General features: G+C 37.2%; 2 protein-coding genes and 1 non-coding gene across 4 annotated transcripts; 2 read left to right on the forward strand and 1 right to left on the reverse strand.

Annotated features, from left to right (window-relative positions):
• The first annotated feature begins 3,903 nt into the window (after positions 1 to 3,903).
• On the forward strand, positions 3,904 to 6,386 carry LOC121748859 (protein IQ-DOMAIN 5-like). The gene is made up of 5 exons (XM_042143408.1): positions 3,904 to 4,109; positions 4,189 to 4,288; positions 4,890 to 5,165; positions 5,235 to 5,555; positions 5,646 to 6,386. Exons 2-5 carry the CDS (start codon positions 4,199 to 4,201, stop codon positions 6,168 to 6,170), a joined length of 1,212 nt encoding a protein of 403 aa, XP_041999342.1. The 5' UTR covers positions 3,904 to 4,109; positions 4,189 to 4,198; the 3' UTR covers positions 6,171 to 6,386.
• Positions 6,387 to 7,601: 1,215 nt separating this feature from the next.
• LOC121749954 lies at positions 7,602 to 7,701 on the reverse strand. The gene has a single exon (XR_006039756.1). It is a non-coding gene; the product is annotated as a small nucleolar RNA snoR69Y (small nucleolar RNA).
• Positions 7,702 to 8,268: 567 nt separating this feature from the next.
• Positions 8,269 to 13,314, forward strand: LOC121748543 (soluble starch synthase 1, chloroplastic/amyloplastic-like). 2 transcript variants are annotated; one of them, XM_042142968.1, is made up of 15 exons: positions 8,276 to 8,886; positions 9,606 to 9,964; positions 10,081 to 10,158; positions 10,391 to 10,515; positions 10,766 to 10,847; positions 11,162 to 11,335; positions 11,532 to 11,613; positions 11,759 to 11,850; positions 11,941 to 12,003; positions 12,087 to 12,176; positions 12,297 to 12,421; positions 12,494 to 12,602; positions 12,689 to 12,744; positions 12,844 to 12,883; positions 12,964 to 13,314. In XM_042142968.1, exons 1-15 carry the CDS (start codon positions 8,445 to 8,447, stop codon positions 13,120 to 13,122), a joined length of 2,076 nt encoding a protein of 691 aa, XP_041998902.1. In that variant the 5' UTR covers positions 8,276 to 8,444; the 3' UTR covers positions 13,123 to 13,314. The 2 variants fall into 2 exon arrangements, with proteins under 2 accessions (XP_041998903.1, XP_041998902.1); XM_042142969.1 differs by lacking the exon at positions 12,844 to 12,883 and having other exon boundaries at positions 8,269 to 8,886; positions 12,689 to 12,843; positions 12,964 to 13,119.
• The last annotated feature ends 845 nt before the right edge of the window (positions 13,315 to 14,159 follow it).

Raw genomic sequence — 14,159 nt, forward strand, 5'->3', positions numbered from 1 at the left:
TAACTATTTTTTTTTCGTAAAAATCATGAACTTTTATGGAGTATTTTGTTAAATTTAAATATATTGTTGAAATTTGAAAAGATCTCAACGATGCAATATCGGTAGCATTTTTTAGTAAAAATAATGTAAAAATAATTTAAGTTAACAACTTTCAAGTCAATTTTTTTTTACCTAAATTCATTAAAATGAATAAAATTAGAAAACTACCCCCAAATTTGTTTAAAAAATACATTTGAATTGTACATCAAATACAGAAGAACCAAGTTAATTTTGTCAAGAAATATAGACTATAGTAGATTTTTAAATGTAACTAGTCATATTCCCAATGAACTAGTCATATTTTTATTACCTCACTAGACACATTTCCAAATATAAATAATGAAATATCGCTAATTGTTTTTAAAATTTTAGAAAATCATGGGTTCCGTGTGTTAGGTTTGGTATACTGAAAAGCATGTTTCGAGCAAGTTCGTGCGAATAGAATCTTGTTTGTATACGAAAAACTCTACAATCCACTTTTAATCCGATTCAGTATTATTCGAGCAGTTTGCACGAATATAATCAGTATATTATTACATTGTGTTTGTTTGTGCATTTATAAGATGTTTTATAAACATTTAAATGCATAAGAAGCAAACAAAGTCTAAGTCTTTTGCTTAGTAGACCGGTTGTGGGTTTCGTCCACTTTAAGGTAACACAATCGGTTCTATGCAATGCTTTGCAAAAGAAAAAGAAGAATTTAACAATCCAGATAGGCTTAGACTACCTATCGTGAAAGGTTGCAATGTCAGTCCGATTATTTCTAAGCCTTTCTGAAATAAGATGACGTTGGTGTGGTATAGCACTGAATGGATCTAACATCAAGACGTGTCTTTATGCTATCTACTGAAAGACTAGGTCTTGATAAATAAATATTTCTTAATCTACATACGTTAGCATTGAGCATACGGTATTGATTATTCACTACTTTGACTTATCAAATGGTGCGGTTTTTTCGCAACCCAATAATCATGATATATTGGGTAGTGGTGATTAATATCTAGCGGTGCTAGGATTGCTATTATGTTGAATCGTGCGCGAGGTGAGTTTCGTTTGATAATGTCCTCAAGAGGAGCTTGAACAAGGTTTTATTATTCGGAAACTGACTAGTTGGAATTTAATCATTCCATGAATAATAAATAAGTGTTTCTTGCTAAGTCCACTCTTGGAATTGATAAGATGTTAATTAATTAAGTCCATAACAGACTTCAATTAATTAATGGACATTTGTATCTTAAGCGCGGGAAATAAATATTTAAATAAAATGGAAACCCGGATTACTTGTAATTTCGGATTTGGATGTGCAGTGCAATATTACTTCTGTAGTGGCTGCTCGTAATATTCCAATATAAGTTTATATTAAATTGTGAGTTCAATTTAATTAGTAAAGCTAATTTGGTGAGGCCACATCCAAACCTCCAAACCTCCATAAATCCCTGACTGGGCCCAAATATGAACTTAATATAAATAGGAGAATAAAGGAGAGACGAAATTAATTATTTTTCTCTGCAGAAAATGTCGTCCCTCTCCAATTAGGGAAGGGGATGAAAATTTCAGCTCCTCTTCCGTGAGAAGTTATGTCTTCTTTATTCGAGTCATAGTGTTCTGATAAGATCAGCCCACACTGATTTCGGAATACAGCTCGCGAACCAGTCAGAAGATCTGTGGTCTAGTATTGAAGACCATCACGTGAAGAAGGCGCGAACAATCGACGATTCTTTGGAGAATCAAATCGGTAACTTTAAACCATAGAATTAATGTTTTAGGATTTATATTCTTTAAGCATAATTATTTGCTTTCTAGCATGCAATTCTGTGTTAACATGTGAATTGATTGATCCATAATCTGTCAAATAGATCTTACGTCTAATTTATTTGTTTTGTACAAGTCTTCTGTTGTGCAAAGGGCTCCAAACCCCATCACCGTGTACCAATGTGATTACCAATGCCTAATCATATTTGAAACATTAATCTGTCTTAGAAATTGATTAAGACTGATAATTTGATTATTGTTAAGTTTGTTACTAAAATATTTAGCTAATCAATAGAACAACAAAAATGCCCGAGCATCTCTTTAGTAAATTATAGGAAACGTCATAATGCTTCGGCAGATAATCAAAACAATTAAACAAAATCATTAAATTCCTTTTAATGTACGTAAAATGCATTAATCCGAGTCTACCTAAATTAGAGGGTCTTCATTGATTTTTATAGCGATTCAACTACATTTTTTATATCATAAAACTGGTGGTGAAAATGAAACTCCACAGCTCAGCAAACTTAATTTAGATTTTATGTGAATGATTTAATTTTATACTGTTTTTTTCCCACTGCTCGATCGCCTTGACCGACCATTCATACTAGCTGATAGTAACATTCGTCTAATTAATGTTTACTTTTTCGATATTATAATACCCATAAGCTACAAAAATAGGAATTCTCGAATAAAGCTTAATTACCTATTTGAGAAATAGAGAACATATATAATTCAATTATTCGAAAGACAATTTATGTTATAGCATTATAGCATACACAAATCTTCTGCATATTTCGAGAGGAAAGTTGTATTGTTTTATCAAATATATAAATTATATAAATTCCAAAGCTCGATTATCATTTTAATTATTTATTTATTTGAAGCTGTAAAGAAAATGAACAAATCGATATTTGATTTTTAGTAATATTAAAAAATTAATGAATTCAAATATTAGTATCAAAATATATAATAGTGCTCATGTAAGTATTATATTTGACGTAATATTTTTCAATAATAATAATAATGAGGAGAAGGAAATGTTTGATTAGGTAGAAAAATTGACATTTATCTTGACAAGCGTGTTTAGTAAGACACCCGACAACCTAAATAATTATGATGATAGTTTTTGGAAATAATCTCATTTTGTTAGTTGTTGTTATAATTCATTTTCTTGAATCTAAAATATCAGCTTTCTAATTTTGACATTGTGGTCCTATATATTTCCTAATTATAATATCTTGTTTAGTGATAATTGACATTTAAAAAGTCCTTTTCATGATATTGTAAATTCAATCTTTCATATAATTGCATATATTTGATACTTTAACATTTCTGTTTGAGATAGAAATAAGTATCCATACATATCTTGTATTCTTGCTTATCCTTTTAATTGCCTTTTGAAGACTTCATCTAGTAATCACCAAAATGTTATTGGTAGCTTTATCTTTTAATGGAATTTTTCATACTATATGGAGTAAAAAATAAACTAAATACTATTTAACTTATTTTAGTTTTTAAGTGCCAATGTCTTTATTATTTAGGTACACCACCTTTTTTTTAATGATGTTTAGAGATGTATGTGATATGCGAGCTTAATGGCCACACCAAATCCACAATAAAATAAAATAAAAATTTAGTCACAATTTTTTTTAAAAATTTGACACAACCTCTAAAGTAGTGCCATGCTTTCTTTAACACTAAATCATTTTAATGTAGGGGTCTATTTGGTTAGCATGCAATGCAACCTCCAATTTTATCCTAAAATAAAATACAATATTTAAATGTGAGATGGAGTACTAAATTGATCAAATCATTTATCAAGTGAGCATATCATATTACATGTTTGTCGATATTCTTCATGATCAAGTGTAGCATTTATGATAAGTGATAACATTAAGTGATAACATTGAGAAGAGGGATATTGGATATTCATATTCATAAGTTTATGAAATGTTGAAGAATGTGTATATTATTAGTAACCTGGTGAAGAGGGCATGCAGTCGACATCTGTCATCTTCCCATTGGGTGATCACAACTGTAATGGTGCAGCTACCCCCGTGAGAACGATTAAATACTATAGCAAGTGCGCGGGCAATCACTTTACTTTTCTCTCTCTCTCTCCAAATATATACTCATATCATGTGTATACATTTTGTTACATGTACTGCCTTTCCCCTTTATTTTTCTTTAATTTTAGTCACATGCTGATAATAGTATTACGGTTTCATTTAGTTGGAGCGCTTTAAAAACTTTCACATATCAAGAAATAGACACAAAGTAGAAACAAACATGGTGCAGGATCACTAGCCTTTCTGGTTTGTTTCTTCATCATCATTTCTTCTACGTTTATTCTTTTTAATATGTATGTTTACATGATCAAGTAACGTTTTTCAGTGGCCGGAAAATGGGGAAGAAAGGCGGCGGTGGCGGCTGGTTTTCGTCGGTGAAGAAAGTCTTCAAGCAGTCTCCCACCAAAGAATCCCCTGAAAAAAAGGTTAGTTTTTTTGCTTGGAATGTTCATCACTCTCTTTTCTCCATTTGTATGTGAGAAAATGACCAATTTTTGTGATGAATGATGATCACTTAGCATACTTTGATGAAACTTGTGTTTGTTAGTACACATCATTTCTCCCACATTACCTTCTTTGTGAAAGTGTTTATTAAATGCCATCAAATCCTCCATTTTGGGAGACAACAATCAAGATTATCCTCAGTAATCAAGAAGCTAATGTTAATTTTGGTTGTAATGATGTTATCATTAAAGATTATTGGTGTATCCAAATCCAATCATGTAAGAATGGCGACCACTTGTATGGTCCCAAATGAAGAAAAGGCCAAAACAAGAACACCATGGCCTCAACTCTCTCACATGTTGCTTTCCTTCCAACCAAGCCCCCAACTTTCATCATGTGCTCTGATTGACTCACTTCTCACTCACAACCTATGCTTTTTCTGTTGATAGATCTTGTAAAGTTTTGGAGTTTTGTTTGATCTTGATGTTGAGAGATGAAAATGGATATGTTAGTGCAAATCTTGACCCTTAATTAACATAAGGCTGATCATGGAAGGTTTGTTCATGTGTCTTGATGATTTAGAAGGAAGAAGTGGAGAAATGGCACTATGAAGCTCCGGAGGAGGTGTCCCTCGAGAGTTCGCCCGGGTTCACCAACGGGGAGAGCATAGAGTCCTCCCCTGTGGGCGAGGATCCGAGCCATGCCATGGCTGTGGCCGCGGCCACAGCAGCCGCGGCTGAGGCAGCAGTGGCGGCAGCTCAGGCGGCTGCCAAAGTGGTTAGGCTGGCCGGGTATGGCCGCCAGTCGAAGGAAGATAGGGCAGCAACGCGCATACAAGCCCACTACAGAGGATATCTGGTTAGTGAAGTGTGTGTTTGATATATTTTGAATTGGGCCGTATGGGCTTATAGTGGTGTCGATTTTTAGGCGAGGCGGGCTTTGCGCGCGCTCAAGGGGTTGGTGAGGCTGCAGGCTCTTGTTAGGGGTCACAACGTGCGGAAGCAGGCGCAGATGACCATGCGGTGCATGCAAGCGCTTGTGCGCGTGCAAGCACGCGTTCGTGCTCGTAGGCTCCAGCTAACACACGCCAAGCTTCGGGGCAAGTTGGAGGAGGAGGAGAAGCAGAGGAAGAAGTTTGAGAGTGAAGAATGGGGTAGGAGTAGAATGAGAGATAGTCCTACAAGAAAATTGCATGAATTTGAAGTCAAGAGGGACAGAGCTCTTGCCTATGCTCTAGCCTACAACCAGGTTCTAAAGATGTTTAACTTTCAAGATATTGGTCTCTAAAATCATAAATTTATTCGAATTAGTATCTAATATCAAACTTATTGCTGTCAGCAACAAATGGTACATTCTGATATGAATGAGCACAATGTTGGGACTGAAAAGTCGCAGTGGGGTTGGAATTGGCTGGAGCGATGGATGGCGTCGCAACCCTACCACACCCGACAGGTGGTGGCGCGCGACGACATTTCTGAGAAAACGGTTGAAATGGACTTGGTTATGGGTCGACTAAGCGGGGACTGTATCGAATCAAGCCCTTATACACGAACACAAGCACGAACGCGAGGAGGGTGCATGGTGGACGTCCCTAGCTACATGGCCCCAACACAATCCGCGAAAGCAAAGGTACGGACTCAAGGGGCGACTAAACAGCCCAGCCAGCTGCCGGGAATTCAGTGGAATTCATCTACGAAGAGAGTCAATGGATACGACTCGTCAAGTTCGGGTGGAGGGACAACTTATCAGGCTCAACGAAGCCCGAACCCCAAAGATCGTGGCATGGCTAAGTGGATGTGCAGCCCGGAGTCAAGCAGTGAGGATCGGGCTTACTCATCGGGCTCGAGACATACTTTCGTGTGATACTATCCATATTAATAATGTTAGTATTCATCTTAATATCATGAGTCAAAACTGTTGTGTGATCAAGTCTATTAACTTATGATAAAACGTTGTGAAATAAATAATTTTGTGAACATCTCCTCTAAAACAAAAATGTGTATATTTGTTCCGACCTTAATGGTCATAAGTTTAGAACCAAACCTTGGGATTATTGCATCTAATTTTGTTCTTTGTTTACCAGCCTCTTTTTCCGTTTCAAGTTAATTCCAATTTCCAAAGATCTATATATTGTACTACTAGTGCTCTTCTCGCCAACTGATTTTAATGCACAATTTTAAAAATATGAAATAAAATTGGTAAAGTATAAAAAGGAGGAGAAAAATGAATAAATAAGAAAGAAAAAGAAAAAGAAAAAAAACAATGAACAATTAATGAACTGTGAAGTCCACTTCCTAAAATTAAAAAAAAAGTTAGAAAGCTTCTAATTTTAAAAAACAATCCAAAATAAAATTAGTTTTTATTTTAAGAGACGGAGATATATTTTATTCATCTATATTTGACAATAGGAAACCAGATTTTGTGATCAATGGATCAATCTACCTTCAATTGAATCATTTAATAGTATCAATTCAACACCAATTTAATATCATATAATACAAATTAATTGTTCAGAAAAATGGTATACCTCCAATATAGGGCGATCATTTAGTTTTTTTTTTGAAAGATTACATAAATATAAAAAACAATCAGATTACTAGACAAAATTTCAAATGACTGGAAGTGACATTTCCAGTTTTTTAAAATAAGTATATGTATACTTTTTTATTCTTAGTCACGTAATATTTCTGATTTAAAAACTATTTTGACACGAAAATAAGTTATTCTTCCATGAGCAAGGAAAAATACTATTATGCCAACCGATTTTTATTTGGATTGAAGTAAATATTCAAATTACATCCATTTCCAAACTGTAATTAATATCGATATTATTAAACGCTAGAGTATATGAATATAATTAATAATTAAATATTAATGCTGCTCATTTAATTAGGATTAATGAAAATTATCTAAATTTTTCAATGGTTGACATTTGACATCATAATTACGTGTGTTGGATCGGAGATTCTGGAAACAAATCTCTTCAAAGCCAAAGTTCTTTTCAAATCTGAAATTGGGTCGTAAAACACCAATAAAGTTATGGACGAATTTGAAGGAAAAAAAATTAACTCAAACACTTTGAATTTCTTCAAACGCAGATTTTTTAATCAAAGAAAAAGGGAAATCCACAGAGAGAAATAATATGAAAATTAAAATAAATTAGAGGCGCCCTTCGGAGAATTTCGAAAGGATCAATATCAATCACGACATATTCAGTATTAGCATGGTTTAAGATTCCATCAGCAGGAACGCCAGACAAGGACGAAAGGAAAAGTAAAAGAAAAAAAGGGGGATCGAAATGCTCAGATAGATATGAGAAGTAATTATTTTCCCTGACCTTACACAAAGAAGGTCTTATAATGAGCTGGGATTAATCAATCTTATCATCACCGCAAAAACACCAATCTACCATTTTCACAAACACAAAATTGTATCCAATCACAAATTCAGATTGATGTGAAATGAAGAAATCGCTGAATGTGGGGTGGGGATTTAAATAGCGGGAAGAGTTAGGGCTTCCGAGTTTGCAATACAGAAGATGGGCTTCTATCAGCCCATAATGTAATGTTTTTGGGCCATATTGATACTAGTATTCAATTAAATTTGTATTATTTCGATTGATAAATTATTAGAGGTAAGAAAAATTAACTCAAACTAGATCTTACTAATTGATTAGTCAATTTCATAGTACATAATTGATAATTCTATTCCGATAATGTTGAATTGAAGTCCTTTTCCAAGAAAAATAAGTCTTCCACTAAAGACTTACTCAATAAACATGGTCATCCAATCTGAGCCCATGAAGCTATTCAAATCAATAACATATTTGGTGAATTCCATACTAATTCGGACATGACAATGATATCTCCATTTGTCGGAGACTGTTGGTGGCTGAAATTTGCATCAACTTGTGAAGATGGAATACTAAAACTCAAAAGATTATAGTAGGAGACAAATTTAGCAAGTTGATACAACAAAATATAGTATTTAAATAGTAAGTATAGATAGATAGATAGACAGCGTGTAACTACCACAGCTTCAGTAATCAGTATCACGAGATGATGGCCAACATAACTTGACACGTGTCATACGTTAAACTTCACAGGCTTCCAAACGACGCCGTTCCATCGCCCTCTCATGACACAGCTGTTTTTTTCGCGCTTTCATCAGATCCTATGGCTACTTTGTGTGCGCTGTTCCCTCAACATTTCCCTTCATATTCACTTCTTCTTCAATTCCTTGCTTCTTGCCTCGGCTACTCTCTTCTTCGTTTCTCCTCCACCTCCCATGGAGGCGCTGCACATCGCCCCTGGGAGAAATCTCGCCGTAAAATTTGTTCAAAACAGCGGCGTTGATTGCTTTAGCGGTGTTAGGCAGGTGGGCTTTGCTTCTTTGTTATCTGGGAAGAGAAAAGATCGGTCCTTTTGTGTTAGGGCGAGATCGTATAAGGAAGAGGGTGAGATTGCGAGTAGGGGAAGGGGTAATGCCCAGAATAAGGAGACGGAGCAGGGAATTTTTCTGGGAGCTGAGAGGGATGGGACTGGCTCTGTTGTTGGCTTTCACTTGATTCCTCACTCTGGTCAGAATTGGGAGAAAATCCTTCTTAGTTTTTCATCGGCGCAATTGTGTTTTATTATTTAATGTGTGTGTTTTTGTTCTAGAAGAGTATGGATGGGTTTATGGCTTCGATTCATTGAAATGAATCTGCTGTTGAAAGTTAGTGGGATTGGTCTAATGTCCCTCTTGCTTAAATATCACTGTCGTTGTCTGTATAATGTTGGTGTAATGTCGCTCTCTCTCTGCTTGCATGTGTGGTAGGCGAGAAAATCTCATCTTCAGTGAACTGCTGGTGGATATTATGCTTCTGTTTTAATGAGTTAAATATTAGTATGATTGCAGTTTCATGTTTCTCATAAACAAATAAACAGAGTGATTCCTTGGCTTGAATAAGACTTAGTTTTATGTATCATTGTTTCTCTTCCATTTTTGGCTTTCCAGTGGAAAAAGATTGTGATTCATGTTGCAGTATTTGATGTGTCCTCGTTGTCAAGATCAAGAATAATCGAACAACGTTTACTCTGGTATAAGAGAATCTTAAATGAGATAGAAGCTTGGGAAGTAAGCGCTGAAGTTGAGAGTGTAGTATCTTGTTTTTTGGGGGTTCTTTTGTGGATTGAGCTGCATGAGTACTTTTTTCAATAGTAAAATTTGTTTTGTTGGGGTATTTTAGTTGGATGAAACTTTTCCATGAAATATTGAGGCAATCCTAGTTCTAAGGATAAGTATGTCCGATTGCAGCTATCAGTGATGAAAGAGTCTTGGAAACTCAACAAGCTGAAGCAGATAAGCTGTTTGAAGAAATCAAAAGTAGCGATACTACTTCACCCACCACCACCTACAATGTGGTTTTTGTGACCTCTGAAGCAGCCCCGTATTCGAAAACCGGAGGCTTGGGAGATGTTTGTGGCTCTTTACCGATAGCATTGGCCGCACGAGGTCACCGTGTGATGGTCGTCTCTCCTAGATATTTGGTTGGAGGTTTATCGGATAAAAAATTTGCGAATGCTGTTGATATGGAAAGGCCGACCAAGATCCATTGCTTTGGTGGTGTGCAGGAGGTTGGATTCTTACATGAATACAGGGCTGGAGTTGATTGGGTAAATAGATTCAACTATCTTCTACTTATTATTGAGTTATATCTAAAGATAGCCGTCTTTAACTTGTTCAGTTGTATATCTTGTGCCATAACCAACATTGGTTTTTCATATATTAGGTCTTTGTCGACCACCCCTCATACCATCGACCTGGGACTCCGTATGGTGATAGTTTTGGTGCTTTTGGTGATAATCAGGTAAGTGGCTGATCTCATAGATATAGAAATACGATCTGCACTCAAAAGTAATTGATGAATCTGTGCATCTTATTAAGAATAGAGCACGAGACTGCACTATAGCTCAGGTGGGGCTTCTCCTACATTAATTTTAACTGCATATGCCTTCATATTCAATTCCAGTATCAAGTGTTATACTATCCGATAACAACAATACACTTTTTTTATAATCTTTACCCTCTTTCGTGAACAGTTCCGGTTCACTTTGCTCTGTCACGCAGCTTGTGAGGCTCCCTTAGTGCTACCGCTGGGAGGTTATACTTATGGAGAAAAGTGTCTATTTATTGCAAATGACTGGCATGCTGGCCTAGTTCCTGTGTATGTGACCCTTTACATCTTCTCTTTTATGAACAATTCATGGTTCCTTATTAAGGTCTTTTAACTCTCACCTTAAGCATAGCTACTACGGCATGTTTTTGAAATGGCTGTTGAGCAGATTAACAAGTAAATGGACTAAAATGGATTTTCTTTCAACAGTACCAAGTGATGATTACTAATGTTTCTCTTTAACCATAATTTGCCTTCGAGTGGATATAAATTGTGATTTCCATTTGTTCAATGATTTTAGGCTCTTAGCCGCAAAGTATCGTCCACATGGTGTATACAAGGATGCACGGAGTATAATTGTGATTCATAATCTAGCCCATCAGGTGAGTTCAGTTTTATTTGAGATAAGTTGGAGAGTTACAAAGGGACTTGGGTATTTTTACATACTACTGTAGTTCTTTTTTTACATACTACTCTCTTTCTTTGTGCAAGTGTCTGTGTAATGACGTATAAAAACATGAGGGGACATGTGGTCAGGCACAAAGTATTTCATTAGAGAACCCACATGCTTCGACATAAATTGTAAACTTTTACTTGTTGCCTTGTTTGAAGAACAGTGATGACTGACGAGGTGTGAATGACATTGATTATCGTAATTAAGTAGTAACAATACACGATCTATCTATTAATTGTTCAGGGTGTGGAGCCAGCAGTCACGTATAAGAATCTGGGATTGCCTCCTGGGTGGTACAAGGCGCTAGAATGGGTGTTCCCAACTTGGGCGAGGACACATGCTCTCGACCCTGGCGAAGCAGTCAATGTTCTGAAATCTGCTATAGTCACTGCTGACAGGATAGTGACAGTAAGCCAGGTAATATTATGATACAAATCATGTGATATCGATCGTATTGGGATGGGTAAGGCTGACAGTGGGCTATGGCGTTACAATAAATTGGTATCAGTTTTCTTCTGTCATATTGACCCTAAACCAAGTCCTCAACTTTCACCGCCTTCCTGTTTTCTGGTAATTATCACATTTTCTTACTCTCTTTCGTTTTTTCATGCAGGGGTACTCCTGGGAAATAACCACCCCCGAAGGTGGATATGGCTTGCAAGAGCTATTAAGCAGTCGGAAATCAGTTTTGACGGGTATGTTGTGTCGATTGCCCTGTTAAAGAACATGTAAATTTGGCTAATAACCATAAGTATATTAAAATAAAGAAGTGAGATGATAATGAGATGTCTGCATCAACGAATCAAGTCGGTTTACTTATAATAACATGCGACCCTGCAGGAATCACAAACGGGGTTGATACCAATGAATGGAATCCATCTATTGATCCGCATCTTCCTTCTTTCTACTCGATTGAGGACCTCTCTGGAAAGGTTGTGATGCTCCCAAAATTGTTAATATTCTTTCGACGTCAGTGTATGGCTATGACAGCTAGCTTAACTATCTGCTCGTGTTTATTCCAGGTTGAGTGTAAGGCTGCGCTGCAAGCAGAACTCGGTCTTCCAATCCGACCCGATGTTCCTCTGGTGAGAGCTTAGTTCTCCCATGTTTTAGTCAATTCTAGGTTTACTCAATCTTAAGTTCTTCTCAAAGTTTGATGTCTCCACAGATTGGGTTTATCGGGAGACTCGACTACCAGAAAGGTGTAGACATTCTTCTTTCAGCGGCCCCAGATCTTATGCACGATGATGTCCAACTTGTAAGACTGCTACATCCTTGTTCGATTGATAAATGCCACCCTTTTTGAAGCTTTTAGTGAGATATATCTGCAAATCGCCGTACATGTATTATTACCAAACTCAAGTTTGTTATATTTCAGGTAATGCTCGGATCCGGAGAGAAACAATATGAAGACTGGATGAGGCAACTCGAATCCACTTACAAGGACAAGTATCGGGGTTGGGTTGGGTTCAACGTCCCGATCTCTCATAGGATTACAGCAGGGTAATTGATGATTGGTCTAACTGATTGCCCTATGTGAGTAATAATTTGTTGATACGAGTAGAGCTTTTGCAGCTGTGACATACTTGTGATGCCTTCAAGATTCGAGCCATGTGGGCTGAACCAGTTGTATGCAATGAGATACGGCACTGTTCCCGTTGTCCACTGCACCGGGGGACTTAGAGTGAGATCACCCACCGCGGTCTACGAGCGTTTTTTTTTCAGTTTATCGAATAAAGTGATTTGACTCCTCACCTTTCTATTCATCAGGACACGGTTCAAACTTATGACCCATATGCGAATGAAGGCACTGGCGAAGGTACCGGGTACGTGTCATTTCCATCGACATTTTCCGACTCAAACCATTTCAATTGCAAGATCTTTGTATGTCATCAACTTGTGAAAATTCTTGGGCTTTGTCATAGGTGGGCATTTTCTCCTCTAACAAAAGAAAGTTTATTGACTGTAAGTTCTTATCTTGTGATCGTACATGAACGGTCGCTCTGATATCATATGATTTCTCATCTGTCGTTTCGTCTCTACAGACCCTACGGATAGCAGTTTCGACGTTCATAGAGCACAAAATTTCGTGGGAGGGACTAATGAAGCGTGGGATGGAGAAGAACATGTCGTGGGACAACGCTGCAGTTCAGTACGAGCAAGTCTTCAACTGGGCCTTCATCGATCCTCCTTATGCTGGCTGACTCTGCAGGAACACAAAAAATGCAGCTTGCAGGCGGTAAAACTTGCACATTTTTGCTACACTACGCAATAAAAAAAAATCTGGATGTTGTTGCTGATTCTGCTCAAAATTCTTTTGCTATTACGTCTGAGGATAGTCACACCATACATATAAAACATAGCAAATGTAGGAGCTCTCTTGCTCGTTCTTTCGAGTGTTGCGTCTCAATGTCGAACTTCCGACACGTGCTTGTGCTTGTGCTCGATAAGCTTAGTTCTGGTTGAAGCTAAGAGCATCCACAACCGTGCTCTTGCCAGCGGCACGGTTGTGGGCCCGGGCGGTACTATTCATGCCTGCTCTCTGGCAAGAGCACAACACCCACAACTGTGCTCTTCCGCAAGGACGAGCACAATTAATATAAAATTCAATTACACAAAAACATTTCCATAATATTAAAATTCATTTAAAACCCACAATAAATATTACAAATGACAAATAAAATTAAACATTGCATAATTAAAATCCTAAAAATTAAAAATTACATAATTAAAATCCTAAAAATTAAAAATTACATAATTAAAATCCTAAAAATTAAAAATGACACTACTCGTTGCCGAATTTCGCCCACATGTGGTTGATTAGGTCTTCTTGTAGTTGATTGTGGATTCGAGTATCGCGCATTGTGTGTCTTGTCTCGATCCTCTCGCCAACCGTCGTATGCTCGCCTCGGCGTAGGGGAGACCTCGCTGTTGAGCTTCCGGCTTCGTCCTCGTCGTAGAAGCTAGCCGCCCTCGGCCCTTCGTCGGCTATAATCATGTTGTGTAATATAATACACGTGAACATGATGTCGGCGATATTATTCACGTACCACAGCCGAGCCGGGGCCTTCACAATGTTGAATCGAGCTTGAAGGACCCCGAAGGCTCTTTCGACATCTTTCCGCGCTGACTCTTGACGCTGCGCAAAAAGAACCCGTCTCGGGTCGTGCGGGTTGTGGAGCGTCTTCACGAACGTCGACCACCTTGGGTAGATACCATCGGCGAGATAGTAACCCATGCG

This window comes from Salvia splendens, chromosome 9 (assembly GCF_004379255.2).
Source record: "Salvia splendens isolate huo1 chromosome 9, SspV2, whole genome shotgun sequence".
Taxonomy (NCBI): domain Eukaryota; kingdom Viridiplantae; phylum Streptophyta; class Magnoliopsida; order Lamiales; family Lamiaceae; genus Salvia; species Salvia splendens.

What these genes read in the sequence shown, in the direction of transcription:
- LOC121748859 (XM_042143408.1), top strand. Translation starts at nt 4,199, where the DNA reads ATGGGGAAGAAAGGCGGCGGTGGCGGCTGGTTTTCGTCGGTGAAGAAA. An exon ending in AAGAATCCCCTGAAAAAAAG is followed by an intron (nt 4,289 to 4,889) that starts GTTAGTTTTTTT and finishes TTGATGATTTAG; the next exon opens with AAGGAAGAAGTGGAGAAATG. An exon ending in CCCACTACAGAGGATATCTG is followed by an intron (nt 5,166 to 5,234) that starts GTTAGTGAAGTG and finishes GTCGATTTTTAG; the next exon opens with GCGAGGCGGGCTTTGCGCGC.
- LOC121748543 (XM_042142968.1), top strand. Translation starts at nt 8,445, where the DNA reads ATGACACAGCTGTTTTTTTCGCGCTTTCATCAGATCCTATGGCTACTT. An exon ending in TCGGAAATCAGTTTTGACGG is followed by an intron (nt 11,614 to 11,758) that starts GTATGTTGTGTC and finishes GCGACCCTGCAG; the next exon opens with GAATCACAAACGGGGTTGAT. An exon ending in TCTCATAGGATTACAGCAGG is followed by an intron (nt 12,422 to 12,493) that starts GTAATTGATGAT and finishes GAGCTTTTGCAG; the next exon opens with CTGTGACATACTTGTGATGC.